Raw genomic sequence first — 20,531 nt, forward strand, 5'->3', positions numbered from 1 at the left:
GTACAGAAAAAGATAGATTTCACTCACTTATTTGTAGGAAATAACCAGACTTTTGCCAAATAAAAGCAGTAAATAGTTCAGCCTGATTCTCATTAACTGCTTCTAAAACCAAGTAAATTTTACTGATAGTCTCATTTTTTTCATAAATGTTCTTTTTTCCCCCATTAAATCTAAATTCTGTTCTCATTAAATGTTGCCTTTCTGTTGTTTTTAAATGTGAATATAGGAGTTGATCTTTAAGTATTATGGGCCCCAAGATAAAAATCATCCTTTGAATAGTGGTCTTGTGCGGACTTCATAATAATATTTTGCGCTTTGCTAATAGTTTATGCAATGTTTTGTGTTTTGCTAATAATTTATGTAGCACCAAATTCTTCTTTCAAATTACTGAAATAAGTTGAAGGGAATGATTGAGGCAGGGAGGGAGATGAGAAGGATGAGAACTGCCATGCAGTTTCCATTTAATAATGTGAAAATCCTAATGTTCTAGTGAGTTTGATAAATCCAACAGATTTTTGTAAAATGTACCATTCTGATCTCCCAGGAAAGAGGCATGCTCTCACTAAATAGAAACTATTGTTTTTGAGAGAGAAATGTATTTTATGCAACTATAAGTAACTGAGTTTTGGAAAAGTGTTTTGTCATTAGGGTCTTCAAGCTGCATCTTTTCTATCTAGTTAGAAAAGACAAGTGACCTGAGCAACTAGGACATGAAAACAAGCCACACGTGAGTGACCCTCCGAGCCTGCTACTGGCCAGGGACTCACTGAAGCACAAGCTGACAAATTGACTATTTGATTAAAAGACAAAAAGTCAAAGCGCGGCACCGAAGCTGTGCTGTCAGCAATAAGGCCCTTTCTGTTAATGGAAACTGCTGACAGCCTGTCTTTTCTGGAAACAAGTATTTGCAATTTAGGGGTATTTTACTTTAGCTAAATTGTAAAAACAAAAACAAACCCCCCTCCCCAAACCATTTATTTCAAAGTTTTTCAACATGACAAGATTAAATTGGTGAAAATGCCAACATACAAAATCTACTCTGAATGCTGTAAGAGAAATACAGATATCTCTTACTCTAAGCCTAAAGTGCTTGATTCTTTCCACTGTTTTCTCTAATCCCAAGTTAGACGTATTCCTTTTTGGTTACTAGTGTGACAGAAAAGAACAAACATTTTCTTTCAGCTATTTTTCATTCTTTTCAAGTCCTGAATTAATCTGCATGGTATCCTTAATTAGCACTTATTAAGTTTAGGTAAAATAAAATGCAGGGACATGAAATTGAAAATCACATCTTTAACAACCTCTGAAATTTCCCAAACTTTGAATTTTTTCCACAGATTACTTGCTCTGAATGTGTTTGACCTATTGTGGGTACGGTTTCATTTGTGCTGATACATGCCAATCCCCTGGATCTGTAGCTTTGGTGTCTATGAGCATTTGTAAATGACACACCTAAAACTGCACAGTTATCAGCCTAGGGGAGAATTCAAGCAGTAGGTTCCATGTGTGAAGCCTTTAACCTATCAAATGCTCAAATGTAATATTTCTTTTCATTAAGACAACTTTTATTATTTTGCAGGTATTTTTATTTCCCTAGTAATTTATCCTGGTATATAAACTATGGTGCCAGTCTCGTGTCTGTGCAAAAACAAGCAGGAGGGACTGTTCTCAGATATGGGAGACTGATGCTTCTAATGCTGAAAAGTTGGTTATAAAAGGTCTTTAGCACAAACCAAATGAACTAGTTCCTGGTAGGTTTTTGGCCCCTAGACGAACAATGGATAAAATTCAGGCTGCTGTTTCAATGGGATTACAATGAGTAATGCCAAGTTACCTTATAATCAAAGCCCTAGACTTCTCTAAGGGTTTGGCTTTCTAAGCAGCACTCTTATTTGAGCGAAGATAAGCCTGTTAGGGTGAAGGATGTAGAACATAGCCTGTTTCAACAACTGCAGGAACAAAATGTGCTTTTCCTGCTTTTCCCCCTCAAAATTATCATGCCAAGCATCTGCATTCTGTCTTAAGAAATGTTTTGCAACCTCAGTTCCTCTCTMGGAACAGTCTTAAACTCCCTGTGAAGTCCAGATTATCTGCTCATGGAAGAGCTGGAATCACAGGAAATGTCCCACGGACTTCGTAGCTGATGTAGATGACGTTGGCTGTTAAGTCTTCATTTTTTTGAATGAAGCCCCTCTTTACTACGTAGCAGGACTGAGTGCTGCATGTACCACTGGCTGTAATAAGGTCCATTTCCTTTGTTCTTTAAAAAATAAAATTCTTAAAAAAAAAAAATCACTCAAGATTGGAGATACGTGAAACTGAATGACAGATTTTCTTAATTAGGAATTATTAACTTCAGCTAAAAAGCAGCCTGAATTTTTTTTTCTCTTTTTTTTGGATCTTTATTTTCTTCCCCTGAAGATCATGTGTTGAATTTTTTTTTAATCATGCTCAGGCATGAGCACTATGCTTGGAGGGGAAGCTGAAATCAAATAAACTATTGATTAATATTTATCTAGAGTTCTTCTATATTAATTTTGCTTGGAGTAGAATTAGAAATTGGCTTATTTAGCAAAGAAGAAAAATAAACATTTTCTTCACACCTGAGAACTGATCTTTTTTCAACCATCTGTTCAGAGTTAAGGCAGTAGCAGCAGACCTGACCCACATAGGATGCCAATGAACTTCTTTGCCCAGAGCAGTCGCCGTTTATATTGCACTTGAAAACTGGAATCGACAAATTCAATGTTGAATTTGGTTCTGCTTTTTTTGTTACTTATGAAGGTGAACACATGTTATTTCATGCTGCTGACCCAGTAAGCTTCACAAAAATAGCTCTTACCTCATCAAAAATTTAATCTTTCTCATATGATTAATTCATGTGACTACTATTATAACTATAATAAACAAAACTGTATGTTACAGCCTTTCTTTTATTTGTTTATACCCTTTAATTCCGATTTATACCTGCTATGGATCACGTTGCAGTCCAAAGTTTTAAAATGGCTGTGACCTTTGAAAGAAGAGACAACCCTATAAATTTGCTGTTGCAATGTTTTAAACTAGTGTAGAAGTAAAATGTCAGATAACTAAAAAGACAGGCTTTAGTGCCCTTGTGGAATATTTTCCTTTTAGTCAAAACAAAACAAAACACCCTGCGTTTTAATGTTTTCTTCAGTACAGYTGGGGAAGAATAGTTTTACTACTGAGCAAACTGAGATGGTACATGTACACTGTTCTTCCCTAAGCGGTGAAAGTCTTCAAGTAGTGATGACTASCTAATCCCTTCCACTCCTTGGCATGTTTTAGAATTGAAAGGACTTCGTAGATCTTTAGCTCTATATATCCACTATAGCACTACTGCAATGTTATCCTCTCCTTCCAGCACTGAAATGAAGGGAATGTTGGGGCAGCTTTCCCGTCTGTCAGAAATAATGTTTGTCATCATAGAGCAAACAGACTTTGTTTTTCTTTTTCCATTTAAACTGGAGATGCGGAGGAAAAAAAATCATCTTCATAATGTTTATTACAAAGAAGCAAGTTGCTTTTTTTGTGTGTGTGTGTGTGATATGGGAAGACCCAAGTTAGTTTCTGTTCTGTTGGCAATCTCAGTGATGTGGACTATTTAATAGTAAAATTGAGATTATGATATAATCATGCAATTTATTTCACAGAGGCTACTGAGCCAGAACCTTAGTTTTCCTTCTGCTCTTCCATGCAATATACTTGCTTAATGACTTTTCTTGATATGCATCTTGTCTTCCATTTAAATAAGTAAGTTCCATTTAGTTGCCATACAGATTCAGGTTCACAATTATTTTTCACAGTTGTGGAACTGAGGATATGAACTAAATACCGTTAATTAAAAACAAACAAAACCTACCCTAAAACCTGTCTCTTAATGTGGCATATGGGGAATTTCTTAAATATCAAATTATTCACACTGAAAGTCTAGTACTCATGAAAAACATGTAAAATGAATAGGAGTCTAGTTGTAAAATGTTAAACTATTTACATTTCTTATGCATCCTTTTTTTTTTTTAGAGAAAGGAACCAGCTGACAGTGTCATACACTGCCACTTAAAATTAGTCTGACTAAAGAAATTCATCTTTGCAGCCCTGACTAATACATAATTTCACTCTTCTTCTGCAGTAGCTAAGTGAGATTACAGCCCTTTCTATTTTGAGGTTTCTTAAGCATTTAAAGCCTTTGATGTCTTTTGAAAATCCAGTCATGTCACTGCAATGTTAAAAAGAAAGTCTGCGTTTTTTTTAAAACCTTAGATTTTTATTTTTCAAACATCAGTTTCATTTTTAATAGTCATTTCATCTCTGGATTTAGAAATGTGTTTTATTCATGTTCAAAGCATTTTCTAATAAGATTACTAAGGGTGACTTTGAGCAATGACCCTTTGTCATCACATTAACTGATTTAGAAATTATTTCAAACTGTTTCTAAGTGTTCCTTTATTGTGGGCTTTTAAAACAAATTCATTCCAAAAGTTCTAGTAAATACAACTGTAATTCAATTCAAAATTATTTTTAAAAGTCCAGAAAAAAAATGGAGTGAAGAAAGTGTTATTTATAGTTCAAGAAAAAAATTAAGTCCATTTAAATCTACTTTTTGAGGTAGCCATCTCAACTGTATAAAAATAACCCCTCACATGGGACAAGAACATTAATTTTCTTTGTCAGGTTAACTCCCACTGTATTTTTACATAATAATGTAAGTTAGAAATATATTGAAATGTTATATATGCAATATCTTAAGTAGATGGTAGCTTTATTGTAATCTGGGAACTAAGTCAGGGGCCCACAAAACACCAGAAGAGACGCTGTCTAAGCTTTCAGAAGACAGAATGAAAGAAAATGTTCTTCAAAGGTAATTTAACTATTTTCAAGTTTAAGTTGTCTTTGCATTTTGTGTATGAGATTAAATATACGTGACTATGCAAAGGGACAAGTGAGAAAGTCCTAATCTTCTGTGCCTTAGTTGTGCAGCTCAACAGCCCTGTCACAGAACTGGTAACACAGTGATCACACAGGCCCCTTGGAACAGGATTTCTGTACCTATTTGTGTAAAGCGGGCCGAATTTTGGTACAGTGTGTACCTGAGGTCAGTGTAGGAAATCAATAGACGATATACAGACCTCTGACATGGATATTCAAATATAGTCTTTGATCTTATATATAATTCTTCATTACAATTTTTTTCTATATTTGAAAAGTAACCCTGATTCTAAAAGCCAGAAATAGGTTAATCTTTCCCTATTGGTTATATAACATTTGAATCCTAAAATGCTGGCTTTATATCAAAAGACACGGCTCATGGTTGACATATTTGAAAAGCAACTTACATATTCTCTCAAATGCAAAGATTTAAAGCACTTATGAATTATTTTTAGTGTCTAGAAGCTGAGCATAAAATGGTAAACCTCTGATAATATAGAGAGAGATGGAAGGGACTGACAATTAACTAAAATCTTTGAAAATCTTCTGACTGAATTAAATCTACTCTTAAGTTCATTTAAGCATGAGATCTGCCCAGCTTCTCTGTTGATGCCTTTCTGAAATATTCCTTTATCATTAAATAATTGGAGACTGTTCACACAACCTTAGTAGTTAATGACTTAAACTGAAAGGAGTATAAAAATTTAAGCACACCAAGCTTCCTTCCTACCTTTTCCCGTGGGTTACGAAACACAATCAATGATTTCATTTCGCTCCACCAAGCTTTGTGCCTAATGATTCAGCTGTACAAGGAAGGTGTTAGCAAGTTTAAAAGAAAAAAAAAAAAAAAAAAGCCAGATGTTTTAAACTCTTTTGTTCTTGAATGCTCTGAAATGCAGTCAAAATCTTTTTTTTGATGAGCCGTGAAAGGCATGAAGTGGACCATCTTTAACTTTGAGAAATATTTTGGTCCAGACAAGACGACAGTCTCCCTTGCTGATATACTTAATACATATTTTACCCTAATAAAGGTTCAAGAAAAGTTCTTTTCACTCTGATTAAACTGAGGAAGTACAGGCAGAACGTGATGCACTTTTTGGCTATAATTCTGTAATTTGTACCAACATACCATTTTTATCGTAAAAGTATGAATATCAACATTCTGCCATTATGAGAAAGGCAGAAAGAACAACTTAACAGCTCTGTCTAGCATATTGTTTTGAGGAGCTCACTGGAGTCTTATTACAAAACATGCTATCTGTAATACAGAAAGGTTCCCATCATTAGAGAAGACATGCCTTTGATGACATGAAGTGAAACAGATATTCCCGACTTTCCAGGCTGGCAAAAATAGATCTTCAACAGCAATTACAGACAGTAGCAACATCAGATGGTAGTTCCAAGCATATCTTGTTCTTCAAGTGACAACCTTGTTTGAAGCTTGTGGGACACAAGTGTATGTGCCAGATTTTCCCATTTGTTCATGGCAAGGGTAAGTGAAATTAGACCACCTGGACAAAATACCTTTCACATGGAAATTGTGTCACTGTTAAGATGCCTGAATGGCATGCATGCCAAGGAGCTCAGCTCTTATACTGCTTTTCATAAAATAACCAATGATCCTTGAACTCACGGATGATGAGTTCCTAGGCTGTGCTTGAGAATGTAGGGAAATTAATCTTCTGTTCATCTTCCTGCTACTGTAGCCCTTTGAATGTTGTAGTGACTTTTTCTGCAGCAAAGGATGCAGTCTTTCTAGCGGACTGCAAAGTGGAGTGCTTATGGTCAGCACCACGGTGTTGTGTTACGTCAACAGCCAGAAGGAGCTGGATTGTTTCCGCTGTGCCCAGAAGCCTTTATCTGTGTGTGCAGGTTGTTCAGCCATTGTCGTGCACCTTGCTTTTTTTCTTCTGGGGGTTCAAATATGTTGGCTCTTTAACTTTGTGGAGATCTCGGTCACAGGGAGTCCTTTGAGCTCTCAAAATTTTACACTGTCCAGTCAGATAAGAAAGGTTCACTGATGAACACGCTACCAGAGCATGCTTCCAAGATACTGCTGTAGAGGATTAAAAATTTGAAATACACTAATTCCCTAGGCAGAGGCCTAGGGAAATACGGAGCTGTGTTAACTTACTACAGCTCCCAGCTGGTGCTAGCCCCAGGTTAGAAAACTGAATTCTGACTAACCCAGACTGCCCTTGTAATCCAGCAGCCAAAGAGAATTAACAAGTATTTGTTTGGTTAATTTTAACTGGCTCATGAATATGATGATCAAACCATTTACTGTATCCCCAAATGGCTGCCAGCTTCAACTGCCACAGCTGTAACCTTTTCCTGTGACCTAAAAGACTTGACGTGGGTTCACAGAAGCAAGAAGCATCCCAAGCTGTTGTCTAGATTTTCACTAAATAGTTAGGCCTCAATACACGTCCTCCGACTTCGATTTTATGCTACAGGAATTTCAGATATATTGCTGGTTTAAGATTATGAAAGTCTGAAATGGACCAACTTCTGTTTTCTAGGATTCAAATCTTAGGGCCTGTTCAGAAGATAAATCCTAAACCTTTAAATATATTGCAAGAAATGTTCTTTTACAGTATGTATAAACATAAATGTATTATTATTTGGGTTCAGTAATACTTTAATGATCTGTACTGCATCTTCTATAAGTTTGTCTCACAAGACATTTATAATAACATATGTAATAAGGATTGGCCGGAGCTACAAAAGGTGATCAGTTGGTTTTAGAGGTGGAGTATCATGGTGGTCTTTTCCAACTGTCTACTCGTCTGATTGGGGCATTTTATAAGACTGAGAAAACAGCTAAACAAAAGAAACTCTGATTTAAATAATAAAAGTTTTTGCTCCTATTATCAAATACATTCAGAAGGGACAGTATAGAGTGACAAGATAAAAGAAGTGCATGGATGGAAAATAAAATGAAGCTAAAAGTGACAGTGATTGCAAGTGAATTATTTTCTTAATCTGTTAGTCAATTAAAGGTAATTAGTTTTAGAAAGTCTAAAACTAAAATGCTTAAGTGTTTTTTATATCTTTGGGGGACTGTTTTAAAGTATTACATCTGCTAGAGAGAAAACCAATGTTTTTACTCAAGAAGTATTTCACCTTTTATTGGGACTGGTATCTTTAATCTACTCCAACTGTAGGTATGCAAGTTGTTCCGTGTTTGCTAGAGAGAGTGATGATGATTAAGCAGTTTTGTTTCCTTGGGGAGGTCAGTCTTTCTAGACTTGTTCTGGGCAATAAATAATTATGATAATGCAAACTGTTGGCCTCTGAAAACAAACACAGCTCTATAGAATTTAATGTTTTTAAACTCCATAGAATTTAATGTTCTTTGCAAACTCACAAAGGGCTAGAGATAGTAGGGTAAAAGCTAATTTGGTAGCTAATAACTTGAAAGGGGAAAGCAGTTTTTCAGTGCCTTGCTAAAATTTTTTTTATAAATCATAATTGTGTAGCATTTATCCAAAAAGACATGCTAAATAATATTCACTCAATACTTGCTGCAAAACTTCTTGTGCCTCACTATACTATTTTAACAGCAGACAGACCGTGTAAAATTATCCCAAAGGTTGTCAGAATTTGAGCATGGTATACCGCGGTGTACGTAGGCAGTGAGTGTGCACCACGAGTCTCAGGCAGAGAAAGTCCAGCAGTCCCTGCCTAAACTCCAGCTGCCTCTAATTGCTGCCTGTTCTGAAAAGAGGCAGCCTGTAAGACAGGCAAGAGCAAAATTATAAAGGTCAAAGCCAATAGATTCACATTCAGTGAGAAAAGTACTGATTGTGGAGCAAGAGTAACGCACGCTCTATAGAAAATCCTCCCAAATGGGCAGCTGTACTCGGGAGCAGCAGCCAGTCGTTAGGGCGTTTTCTTAGCGCAGCATGTGCTGCATTAGTGCACTTGTGAGGTGGCGAAAGCGCGGATCGCTTGGGTCCAATCTTTACTCAAACAGAACAACATTGAGTAAAACTGAAGAAAGCTTTCTTCTGTCAACTGCATTCAGAAGAGCACCTGGATGCTACATATACTTAGTTTTACTGGCTAAATCAAAGTCTTAGAATTCTGACTTGCTTGGAGCAAGTTTTATCGGATAATTTCTTTTTTTTGAACTGCTGTATCTAAATATAAATAACAACAGCAGGTCTTCATCTCATAATAAAACACAACAAATGCCATTCTTTTTTGCTCACACTTATTATTTTTAGCATTTTTTCCATACAGAGTTAAGTAGATGAATACGGAAACATTCTCCTTTTTGTAAATTTAAACTAATAGCTATTTTAAAGTTTATTTTATACTGTACAAAGTTTGTCTTATTTCTTGGTGTACTCGGCAAAAGTTACCATTTGATTTAGAACGTATGACAGTGTCTTATTAACAGCATGTTTGTAATTTCTAAGGTCATAGGTTTCTGAATCACTAGTCTCTCATGGATGATAACCTTTGTTGGGAATTGCTTTGCTTTCAGCAGAAAGGGGAGCGTTTGCAGAATTTTTTGAATATTCTTAGATGGAAAAGATTTCAGAATTTTAAAACCACCTATGAAAATGTAAAAACTTGTTATATGTGACAGATATAAAATTTCATCCTATTAATATGTACTCAAGGAAATTTTGAAATAAAATATACTTAAAAATATAGTATGACTAAATAATAATTAATATTAATTTTTAGTTGTGTGTCAACAATCTGTTCATCTGTTTGTCTACCTGTCCACTTTTTGGGCATCAGTGCCTGAACTTTAAGATGATAGTCACTGACACCAGCACAAAAATAGCTCAGATATAGTTGTTGGATAATAAGAAATCCTTATTTACCAGGCTATATTCTCACTGCTTAAAATCATTTATCAAATAAATACATTCACACCCAGAAAACATTCTCTTCTCCATCACAAAATCAATACTGTATGCACCAATTAAATAAAAATAAGTGAAGGCATGATATACTGGGTGAATTTATTTTATGAAAACAAAGCCTTAGCAGTTATTTGTAGTTTTTTAGATTTTATTCACTTTTGGGGGTTGTTATCTTTATTGAAAAAATGCTTTAAAAATTAATCTGTTCTTTTTCTCTTTGTGCCTTTGTCCTTTCCAAGGTTATGCCTTCTTGCTGTTCCAGGAGGAAAGCTCCGTACAAGCCCTGATAGATGCCTGTCTGGAAGAAGATGGGAAACTTTACCTGTGTGTGTCAAGTCCCACAATTAAGGACAAACCAGTAAGTATCTTATGCCTTGACACTTACACTGGCCACTAACCCACTGGCTGTTACTCTCTTCAGTTAACAAATAAATAAAAAATTACTTACAGTACAGTGGCTCATGCATTTCCTGTTGCTGTCCTTTCTGTTTCACCATATTGACTTTTTATATCAGCATAACATGGTTTTAACATTTGCTTCTTTCTGATAACTGCCACATTCAATTAGCTTTTATATTTGGTATTTCTGGTAATCTCATAAGAGTATCCATCCTTTTACAATGTTAGCTGTAAAAGAGAATCAGATTAAGGTTTTTCCTTCTATATTATTTAAAAGAAATGAAAACCTGACGCAATAAATGCGCGAAATAAAACACAATAAAAATGCAAAATGAAGAAACTTAAACAAAAAACAATCCAGATAATTTCAGATATCCCCTGTACTTCATTAGGTTTCCCCCTCCCCCTCTTCCTGAGTTTGATAGCTAAGCAATTATAAGTTTGGTAGGTTGAATTTAGCTTATATAAATTACAGAGTAAAAACATGTATGGAGACACTATTGCAGAATAGAAGATATATGGTAACCTGTTTCTGTGTTCGCATTTCTAGCTTCCTTTACTACTAGCCTTTTTGGGCAATGGATACATGCAGATTAGATAAAAACACTGAAAAAATATAGATTAGATTAAAAAAAAAAAAAAGTGCCTGTCTGGTGAAGTAGCAACTTCCTAAGAATAATCAGTAGAGAGTAAGATGAGTAGTATCAGTATGTTAATACTATACTTGTAATAGAGTAGGTAATATTCTCATTACCCAAATAGATATCAGGGAACAACTATACACATCTACCAACTCCCTCAGCATCTACAGGCCATATACAAAAATATTTATCAGGATTTCCTATTTAAACGTTTAATGGAAAAACTAAAGTATTGCTCCCAGTCCTGCAAACGCTTAAGTTTAATAGGATCTATTTCCTTGAGTCATATTCATGCTTATATTTTTAAAGTCTCAATCATTTATCTAATTGTTAATGATTACACCCTACTTTATATATGACCCTTTTAAAGAAACATTAATCTGTGCTGCCTTTTTAAAACACACTATTAAAGAGCTTGCATAGATAACTGAACACCCAATATTGCAGCGCTATGAGTGTGCTTACGTGCTTTCTGGGATCAGTAACTGGAAAGATGAGCAGCTTTGTCCAAAAGTACTCTGAGCAGTTTTTGTTCTGTACAGTCTGAAGATACCTTCTCAACTGTGTTGCTTGCTGCTGAACAGAAGTAAGCAGGCACACTTTTTAAAAACTCCTTTTGTATTCAAGCACAGAAATTAATTTTATCTCCTCTCCCCATTTGTATCAGTGCTTTAAAATTTGTGGATCACTGTATGTGATCACGGGAAAGCCAGAAGCCCAAACTGCACCTGTAATAGCACACAGCTGGTAAAATGTTCTGAAAGTCCTTTCACAGATTTCGTATTATAATGGTAGTTAGCGGCAGGGAATTAATAAGGTAGGAGAGTTTGCCATGATGAAATTTAACTCAAGCCTGGCCTCTAGAGGTGATAAATGAATTGTCCACCTTCTTTCAAACACTTAGACAAGCTATGTTCTTGAATTGTTTTGGTTATACCACCTATTTACTGCTTTTGCTTTTAATATAATTTCAATTATAGAAAGATTAGGCAGTTATTTTATTACTTCTTATTGAATTGTCAAGTTGTCCTACTGAAAACAATTTTTATTGCTCTTTTCAGGTGCAAATTCGACCATGGAACCTAAGTGACAGTGACTTTGTAATGGATGGGTCTCAGCCTTTGGACCCAAGAAAAACTATCTTTGTTGGAGGAGTTCCACGGCCCCTCCGAGCTGGTGAGTAGAAGAAAAATGCAGGGCATGTAATACAGGGTTCGAGATTAAGCAGAAATGATGAGAAAAGATATAAAATGTATGTAAAAGAAACAGAGCAGAAAATATACCCTGCTTTTCCAAATATCCTACCTCACTTTCTTCCAGGAAGCCAGCTTCCTCTGTCTACAAAATACAAAATCTGTAATAAACTTTAGATCTTTTAAATGGATTACGGATTAGTATATTCACTAGAAACAGTCTTCCTGAAGACTCAAGCTTGAATGGTGTCCTACAACTTGTCTTTTTTTCCTTAATAACCCTATTTTAACTCTAACCCTGATTTTCTGGCTGAGCCATAGGCRAGTTCCCCTGCCCTTTGTCCAGAATGCAGACTTCTCCGAGCCCCTTTGCAGCTTCCTCCAACTGCAGCTCCTCACTTTTTCTTTCTCCCAACACTAATCTTAACTCTAATTCGCTTGGAGAGCTGTAGGCAAGATATGCCAGCCATTGCTCGGAGAAAGCTATCTCACAGCTCAGGTTTCTCAGCAGCCCCTAATTTCTTCCCATCTTAAATAAGGCGAAACTGTAAGAGAGGGCAATTAAGTAAATAGTAACAATTAAACGTTACCTCATTTCTAATTACAGCAATTTAAAAAAATGTGTGTCCTTTGGCCTCTCTTAGCTTGTTTATGCATTATATTTGAAAACTGATACCTTTAAATAGTGAACTTTTTCAAGGTAGACAAGGAGAGTTCCCGTTTTTCTTGTTTGCAGCTTTCAAAATCTGATACAGGAGTTTGGTCCAAGAGTTTGAGCACTGCAGTTTTGCCCCTGCAAACCATTTATGTTCTTTGTCCATTGGTGAGAGTATCTTATTGGAACTGCTATTTTAAATGTTCTTGATGTTCAGTCCATACTGTTGCTTGCTGGGATCGCTACCTAAGTGATGATTACAAATCATCAGAAAGTAAGAGAAGCTACTAGTCACTACACTGTGTGATCATTTTCCCTTACTCCCTGTTTGGAGCAGGAGTTGTATCTAGCTTGGTAGAATGAGTCAGACTTTTGTTTCCTCATTGCAAATGGACAATTTAGCATATGGTCTTCCCTTAATGTGACACACACGTATTTATACACACATGCATACTTAGTTTAATAATTGTCTGTTTTATGAATAATGAACTAATTTGGTGATAATTACAGGATTTAAAAATTTAGTATACTTTCTTTTTCACTTCATCTTGGATAGCTAAATTTAGACTTGCTCTACTGAAAGTGTTTTGATGCATTAACAGAACAAAACTGCTCAACTTGGCAAGGGCCTGTAGAGGTCCCAGTATCCTGTTCTGTGAGGGTTTGTCCTTCACCCATCTAACAAATTTGTCTATCAACTTCTCCAGAGAACTTAGATTTGAATGCTCAGTGACCCTAAATCCTTGCACCGCTTACATGCTGTGTGTGCGTCCGTGCACGTGTGTGTGTATTTCTATATATATAAAACATACAAACCATACGTTTATAGATGAATATACATATAAAGTGTGTGTGTGTGTGTGTAAACTGTTCCATTTCCTTCAGTTTTCTCTTAATCTTCCTGTTTGTTTTCTCAGCCAATCAACCTGTTGTATTTTATGAATGATATTTAAAATTTCTTTAAAAGTTGTTAGTTAGTGTGAGAAAGAGCAGAAAATCATTTTAAGAGTTAATGAATTAAGTTTTAATCCAGTTAATGATATACAAAAATACTTAGTTAAATTGGGCCCAAAATTTAGGCTTCCTGAAGTATAACTTTTAAAGTTTCACCAAGTTTTGTTTTAAACGTAAAATACTTCCCTACTGTGTTTTCAGCCTCCTAGTACGTAAGCTAAAATATCAGATTCTAAACGCAGGAGTATTTGTAAGTGGGCCTACAAGTTAGCTAGAGTTATCAAGTCTAGTTGGGGTTGGGGAGTGGGGAAGACCCTGAATACCTGATCCTGAATATCAGTTTTAATTGATCAGTTCACCAATATAATAAATTCTTCACTCAATATTGACCTAATATGTATATTAACCATCCAATATTTTCACACTTCCATCACACTAAGTTTCTTGTTACAGATTCTGTTTTTTGCCTTTATATTTTAGTGTAATTCCGCTGGGGGATGATTCTATCTGCTGTAAAAACCAACATTTAGGTTTGCTATTTTATTTTGCTATTTTAGACTTTTGAAGATAAGTACACTAAGACAAATAGAGCTTTTTTCTTATGCAAACTGAAAAGTATTATTTATGTTGAATACGTAATATTTAACAATTGCATTCTTGCAGTTGAATTGGCAATGATTATGGACCGTTTATATGGAGGTGTCTGCTATGCGGGCATTGATACAGACCCAGAGCTGAAGTATCCAAAAGGCGCTGGCAGAGTGGCTTTCTCCAATCAGCAGAGCTATATTGCTGCTATCAGTGCTCGCTTTGTCCAGCTCCAACATAATGACATTGATAAACGGGTAAGTAAAATAGCATGGAATGGAATGATAGCTACTGATAAAACTGTACAGAAATGAAGAGAAATTCTTAGATTAATACCATGTGAGAGGACACTGTAACCTCTGTTCTTCAGATGACATTTGTTAATTATTTAAAAGCTTATTTAAGTGGCCAAAGCAGAGTGAAGATGATGGATCTTAAACATCTTAAATAATTGTATAGCACTAAACCCAGAAAAGTTGGCTGTAAGCTGTTGTTTGTTCTTGTTTTGAATTCTGAAGGTCACATGTACAATTTTGCAGCTTCCTTCTCCTCCTCTAGATGTTTGGTCATTGCACAACAACAGCTTTTAGTCAGTGGCTACTATACAGCTTGTGGCATTTATGCTGCTATTAGGCAACATTCTCCCTCTGCAATACATGTCTAGGCTGAGGTTCCTAAACCATGGGGTCGTCATTATAGTAGGTAGTGCTGACCTTGAAGGTCTTGAAGATTATTTAACTAAGAACAGATGCAGCAGATGCTTCACAGGCCAAAAAGGGGAAGAACAAGTTGTTGTTTTTCAGTCCATACAAAATCCTGGGTTCTAAACAGCTTTCCCAAGCACAGAGTGAAACTAATATATTTCATGAGATCTGAATTGAAGACATTAAAAGAAACTATTACTTATTTTCCAAGAGATTTTTTTTTTGTTTGGACCCTCTGACTTTGCCTCTAATTGCTTGTGCAAATAACACCTTTGTTTCTGAGAACTCAGCATTTAGAATTACTTAAAAGAACACAGAGTGTGCACTGCCGTTACATATTAGTAAAATAAGGATGGCTGCTTTGCTGTTTAATCTGATATAGATTATTTATTGAAGAGGCAGCTTGACTGGTATTGGGAATGTCTGTATGTGCAGTATGTATTTAAAAACACATACTGCAGAGTCTAAGCTCTTTCACTTTCTTGTTGAAAGTCTGAACTGAACTTTTTCTCAAATTAGATGAGGTTATGGAGTTAGTCCTCAAACTATTTTTCTGTGCTGCTACTATACCTTATGATTTAACTAAGACGAGGCTGTTCCTAAATATTTCTTGTCCAAGGAATTCTGAAAACTTTTACTGAGAGACTGTTCTGGTAAGAATAACAAGACTAATTTTGGATTCTTAATCAGACTGTTGAACCCTTTGAGATTTATATAATATCATCCATGATTAAAACCTTGTTTTCTTTTAAGCATTAAAATATACCACCAAATTATGCTAGCTGTTAGTTCTTTCCATCAGCCAGTACTTTTCCCAGATGGCTGATTGAGAATCTAAGCTTATTTAATCATCTTTCGTCTGTTTTCAAGGTGTTTAAAGTATTTTTTTCTGTGAGTTTGAAGTGCAGATTCTCCTAATTCTGTCCTTAAATGTTAGTTTTTAAACCTAATGGTGATTATTAAAATTCCTGAATTGTACAGCACACATTCTTAAAATTATTTTCACTAGTAATCCAAACAAGAAAAGGGGAGAGAGAGAATCTATTCCAAACCTTCACAATTCATGCTTTGGAAATGTGAGCAGGCAGGTATTTAGGGATGTGCTGGACTTTGGCTCTGCTTTCTTCTAATTTCATTTGAGACAGTGCTATTTTATTTTACATGATGCTTCTAAATCTAGTGATAGGGTATCTCCTATGCAGAATGGCAGTTATTCAGACTTTGTTCCACATAATACTAGTCGTACCGTGTAATTTAAAAGATTTTTTTTTTATTTTAGCAGTTTCAGCAGTTCCATAGCCAAGAAATATAATTCACTATATCAGCTTTACTTCAAAGGAGTAACATTTGTTAAAATGTGATCAGGATAAGCAGGAGTAAAATTCACCATAAAGTTTTCTTGTATAATAAATACCTTTATTGTTTTTCAACTTAATATTTCATACTGTGTTTCCTTAATACTGTATGTATTTAAGCTAGTTGCTGGAGTAAAATTTTCCTTGGACTCCACAATTTTTCCAGAGATTAACACTTGTGCATAACAATATGTATAGCTCAACTTTTTTAGCTGTACCTAGGGCACTTTATAAATATCATAGAGACAGAAGAATTATACATGCACAAACTATTGATTTCCCCAGAATGAATAAATGAGCTGCTCTCCAGGCTATTTGTACTTGATGGCAACCCCATAGTTGCTTATGGAGCATCTTATTCCATTTCTAGAGCTAGGAAATGTTAGATAATGCTTTTTGCCAGCATAATGCAGAGCAGTTAATACAAACTGCGTTTCATCTTGTTTAATTTGAATCCTCTGTTCAATCGTTAGTGTTGTCATGCATTTTGCAGTTCTCAAAACACAAAACAAAACAAAGCTCTGCAACTGTCCAGACCCCTGACCTTGAAAAATACAGGTTTGTCCCTCACCTATCAGGCCATTTCCCTCCCTACATGCTGCTCCCTCTCCCCCCACCACCGTAACAACCATATTCACAGTTCTGGAAGTTGCTCTGAGAGCAGAAAAATTCCTTGAGACACTGTTTTTACAGTGCTTCCCTCTTAGTTCTGTCACACCCCTAACTTCCCCCAGAAACGCTGGCGAGTTATCAGAGTGCACCTTTTAACTGCCACCCCTTTGGTTACTCCGGCGTCAGCTGCAAAGCTTCACGASAGTGTGCAGAGAATTGCCACGCTGTTCCTCTCCCCCACTTAGCAGATCCACGTCGTCTTCTCACAGATCTCTCTCTTCTTCCTGGGCAGGTGGAAGTGAAGCCATATGTGCTGGATGATCAGATGTGTGATGAATGCCAGGGCACTCGCTGTGGTGGAAAATTTGCTCCGTTCTTCTGTGCCAACGTTACCTGTTTGCAGTATTACTGTGAATACTGCTGGGCAAGCATACACTCCCGTGCTGGGCGGGAGTTCCACAAACCACTGGTGAAGGAGGGCGGCGACCGGCCCCGCCACGTCCCCTTCCGCTGGAGCTGAACCCCGGCCTAACCCAGCAGCACGTACTGGAGTAGATAAAATCGAGGGAAAAGAGAGCGCTGCCTCAGGGCTTAGTGTTCTGGAAATCTGTGCATTCGTCCTCGACTTTAATGAAGATATGGGTCTTTTTATTACTATTATTATTATTTACAGTCACATTACTGAACTCAGTGTCCAGTATAATACAAACCGGCAGAGTGTAACTGTACTGATTTTGCACTTTGATTCACACAAACATCTGCTTGGTACCTTAATTTCCTACACAAGACTTGTCACTAGTGACATTATGTAGACTGCCATTCTCATCAACCTTCACTGGGTTGATGTGTATGTGATGAAGATTTTTTATTATAATTATTTTTATTTTTAAACTGGAGCATGCACTTATTTTCAGAAATTTAGACTTGCCCCTAGCAGATGACTTACCAAAGGTAATATTCACAAGTAGGTGGCAGATGTAGCAAAAACTTACTTAAACAGATATTCAGCAATCATTAGTTTGGGTCATTTAGAGTAGTAATAACCCTTAAAGAAAATAAGCCTTTAGTTGCTCTCCATTTTGACTTGTAAGGATGATACCTCATAAGCTGGATCAGACTTTTTTCTTTTGTTTTGCTGAGGGTTTTTTTTTGTTAGGTCTTTTAGTGTTATGTAAATGTATGCTGCAATAGCTTTTGCTGCTATTAAAATGGTATTACTAATACCATAATACTCTATTCAGGCTAGGGTATCAATTAAAAAATGAATATGTGATTAAAATAGTGATGGCTGCTGAAAGGAGATCAGTATAGCATACAGAAAAGCTTCCAAGGAAGGTCAATATTTTGACTGCATGTTTACTTAATCAGGTTGCTGCATGCAATAAATTTTATATATGTCTAATATAAAACCTGCCCACAATGCACAAATTATGAATCTATGTAGGCTAAAAAATATTCAGTAACAAAAAAAAATTGATTACTGACTGGAGGAAGGCATGCCTCAGTAAATGTAATGCTTCTGAAATTAGGATCAGCCCATTACAGAATGACCTATATTACAACAAATATTAAAAACTAGCTGTAGGATATTCTTAAAACAAATTTGTGGATGGTAGATGAAGTACTTTGCGGTGCTCTGTTATATATCGTGCAATTTATTTTATATAGTAAAGTGATTATGTCTAGTACTGTGATCAAACTTAACTGTTAAAGCCTCTGTATCCAACATTAACACATTTTTGACAGTTCATAACAGGTACATAAGCAGGAATGAGCTCTTAGTTACAATCTCTCTCCTAATGCTTGCATCCTTTACGTAGCTGCAGACCTTGTCCAGAAAACCAAAGAGCTCATACTAGCATACATACACTACCAATTAGATAGTCTGTCAAACTAAGAAACTAGGCACATTTTAAGGAAGTTAGGAAAAAAGGGGTGCTAAAGAAATGTCTGCATACAAAAGTTAACATGAGATGTCTGCTCTGTGGATGTGGCGTTATCTCTCTAATCCCTGGATGTATCCTGTGAAGCTTGAATACAATTAAGACCTGCTAACACAGTGGACATTTTTTTAGCATGAACTATGGGGCTGCAGATAGCTTATAAACACACTTGGTATACTAATGATTGTGAGAATGTGTACACTATTTTTTTTCTTTTTCCTCCTTTGATTTTTGCAGTTCTGGGGACAATCTGACTGGATATGACACCGCATAGTAGATTTAAATGTCTGGGTTTTATTTGTTGTGATGTCCTTGTTTGTGTCTAATTTAGTAAGTTGTTTTTTCCCAATGTTTAGTTGCGAGTATTGGCTTTGAAAGGAACTTTTCTGTTTTTGAAAAAAAAAAAAAGAAAAAATAGTTTTTTACTGGTTTAAAATGCTTATTATAATTATCCCTTTCAAGGTTACTTCTGGGCATTTTTGTGATATTGCTTTTCCCAGCCCAGGTGTCTTTTCTGTTTTTTTTCATCTGTACAAGACATTTTGTTATGCACTACTTTTTGTATCTAGACAGTTTTCAACAGTCGGCTGATGATTTTTTTTAAAGAAAAAGGCATGCTTTCTGACTGACATGATCTTTTGCAATACCTCAATTTTGAAATATAGGAAAGAAAATGATATTTTCTAAGTAAGTTTATTCAGAAAAATATATATTAATTTAATTCTGCAAGAAAAATGATTTAACAGATGGGTAACTTTATTTTTTTCATGCTTATTTGAGTTTTTTTGAAAATGAAGAAGTTAGAGCTTTATAACTGTAATATTAAAGATCATAGCTAACCTACAGAAATCTACCTAATTATGTGAAAGAAGTAAACCTTTTTGAAGAAAACCCCCTCTTTCATGTAGAAACATACCCCCAGAGAGAAAGAGAGAGAGAGCGAGAGAGAGAAAGAGAGAGAGAGAGAAGCTGGAAAATGTACAACATAGCATAATGTTGGATTAAAACTAAAACAAAGTTATCATACAGAACAGTTGTAAACATAAACTCCATTTGGTGCTGAAAGTTGTGAATAGAAGGTGAAAAAATATTTTCCCTTAATTTGTATATTTATAATCAGTGTGATTATGCACGACTGACCAGAATTGTGAGAGTTCTTCTGTTTGTATTTTTTTAAAGAGAACTTTTTTTAGTTTATTAAATTATAACATGCTCCCTTTTGTTTTGTAAATGAATGTGCCCCTGAGTTGTTAATATGTTATATTAAAAGAGGGTCCTTCAAAAAAAGTTATTTTTTAAAATATGGAGTTCTGAACTGCAACTTGACTTAAGAAGCCCCTGGGTACAACAGGTCCTATTGTGGCCTTTTCTGATGTGAGACTTGAACTAGTCGATTTTTTTGAAGGCTAACCTAACCTCGACTATTTGTTGTTATGTGCAATACTGTTTGTACTGTTTGTATAAAAAAAAAGAAAAATGAAAAGAAAAAAGGCATAAATCTTTATTGCAGATTTATTTTCATTGCAGACTTTAGACATTGTGATTCACTAAAATCATTTTTCTACTGTCAAATATGTACCTTTTCTTCATGCTGGTATTTTTTCAATAGTAATGTAGCCTTTGTACTGAGACAAATTTTCATTGTTATTTT

The 20,531-nt window shown here is 35.6% G+C and overlaps 1 protein-coding gene across 7 annotated transcripts in view; it reads left to right on the plus strand.

The window, feature by feature from the left end:
• The window catches only part of CPEB3 (cytoplasmic polyadenylation element binding protein 3), a 100,462-nt gene extending 80,849 nt beyond the window's left edge, over positions 1 to 19,613 (plus strand). For all 7 annotated transcript variants that reach the window (XM_026061906.1, XM_026061907.1, XM_026061911.1 and 4 more), the window contains 4 exons: positions 10,076 to 10,194; positions 11,938 to 12,052; positions 14,342 to 14,523; positions 17,230 to 19,613. In XM_026061906.1, the coding sequence (XP_025917691.1) occupies positions 10,076 to 10,194; positions 11,938 to 12,052; positions 14,342 to 14,523; positions 17,230 to 17,457 (644 nt within the window). In that variant the 3' untranslated portion in view covers positions 17,458 to 19,613. The remainder of the gene's footprint in view (positions 1 to 10,075; positions 10,195 to 11,937; positions 12,053 to 14,341; positions 14,524 to 17,229) is intronic.
• Positions 19,614 to 20,531: the final 918 nt, after the last annotated feature.

The sequence above is a fragment of the Apteryx rowi genome, unplaced genomic scaffold, assembly GCF_003343035.1.
Source record: "Apteryx rowi isolate R43461 unplaced genomic scaffold, aptRow1 scaffold_188, whole genome shotgun sequence".
In the NCBI taxonomy this organism is placed as follows: Eukaryota; Metazoa; Chordata; class Aves; order Apterygiformes; family Apterygidae; genus Apteryx; species Apteryx rowi.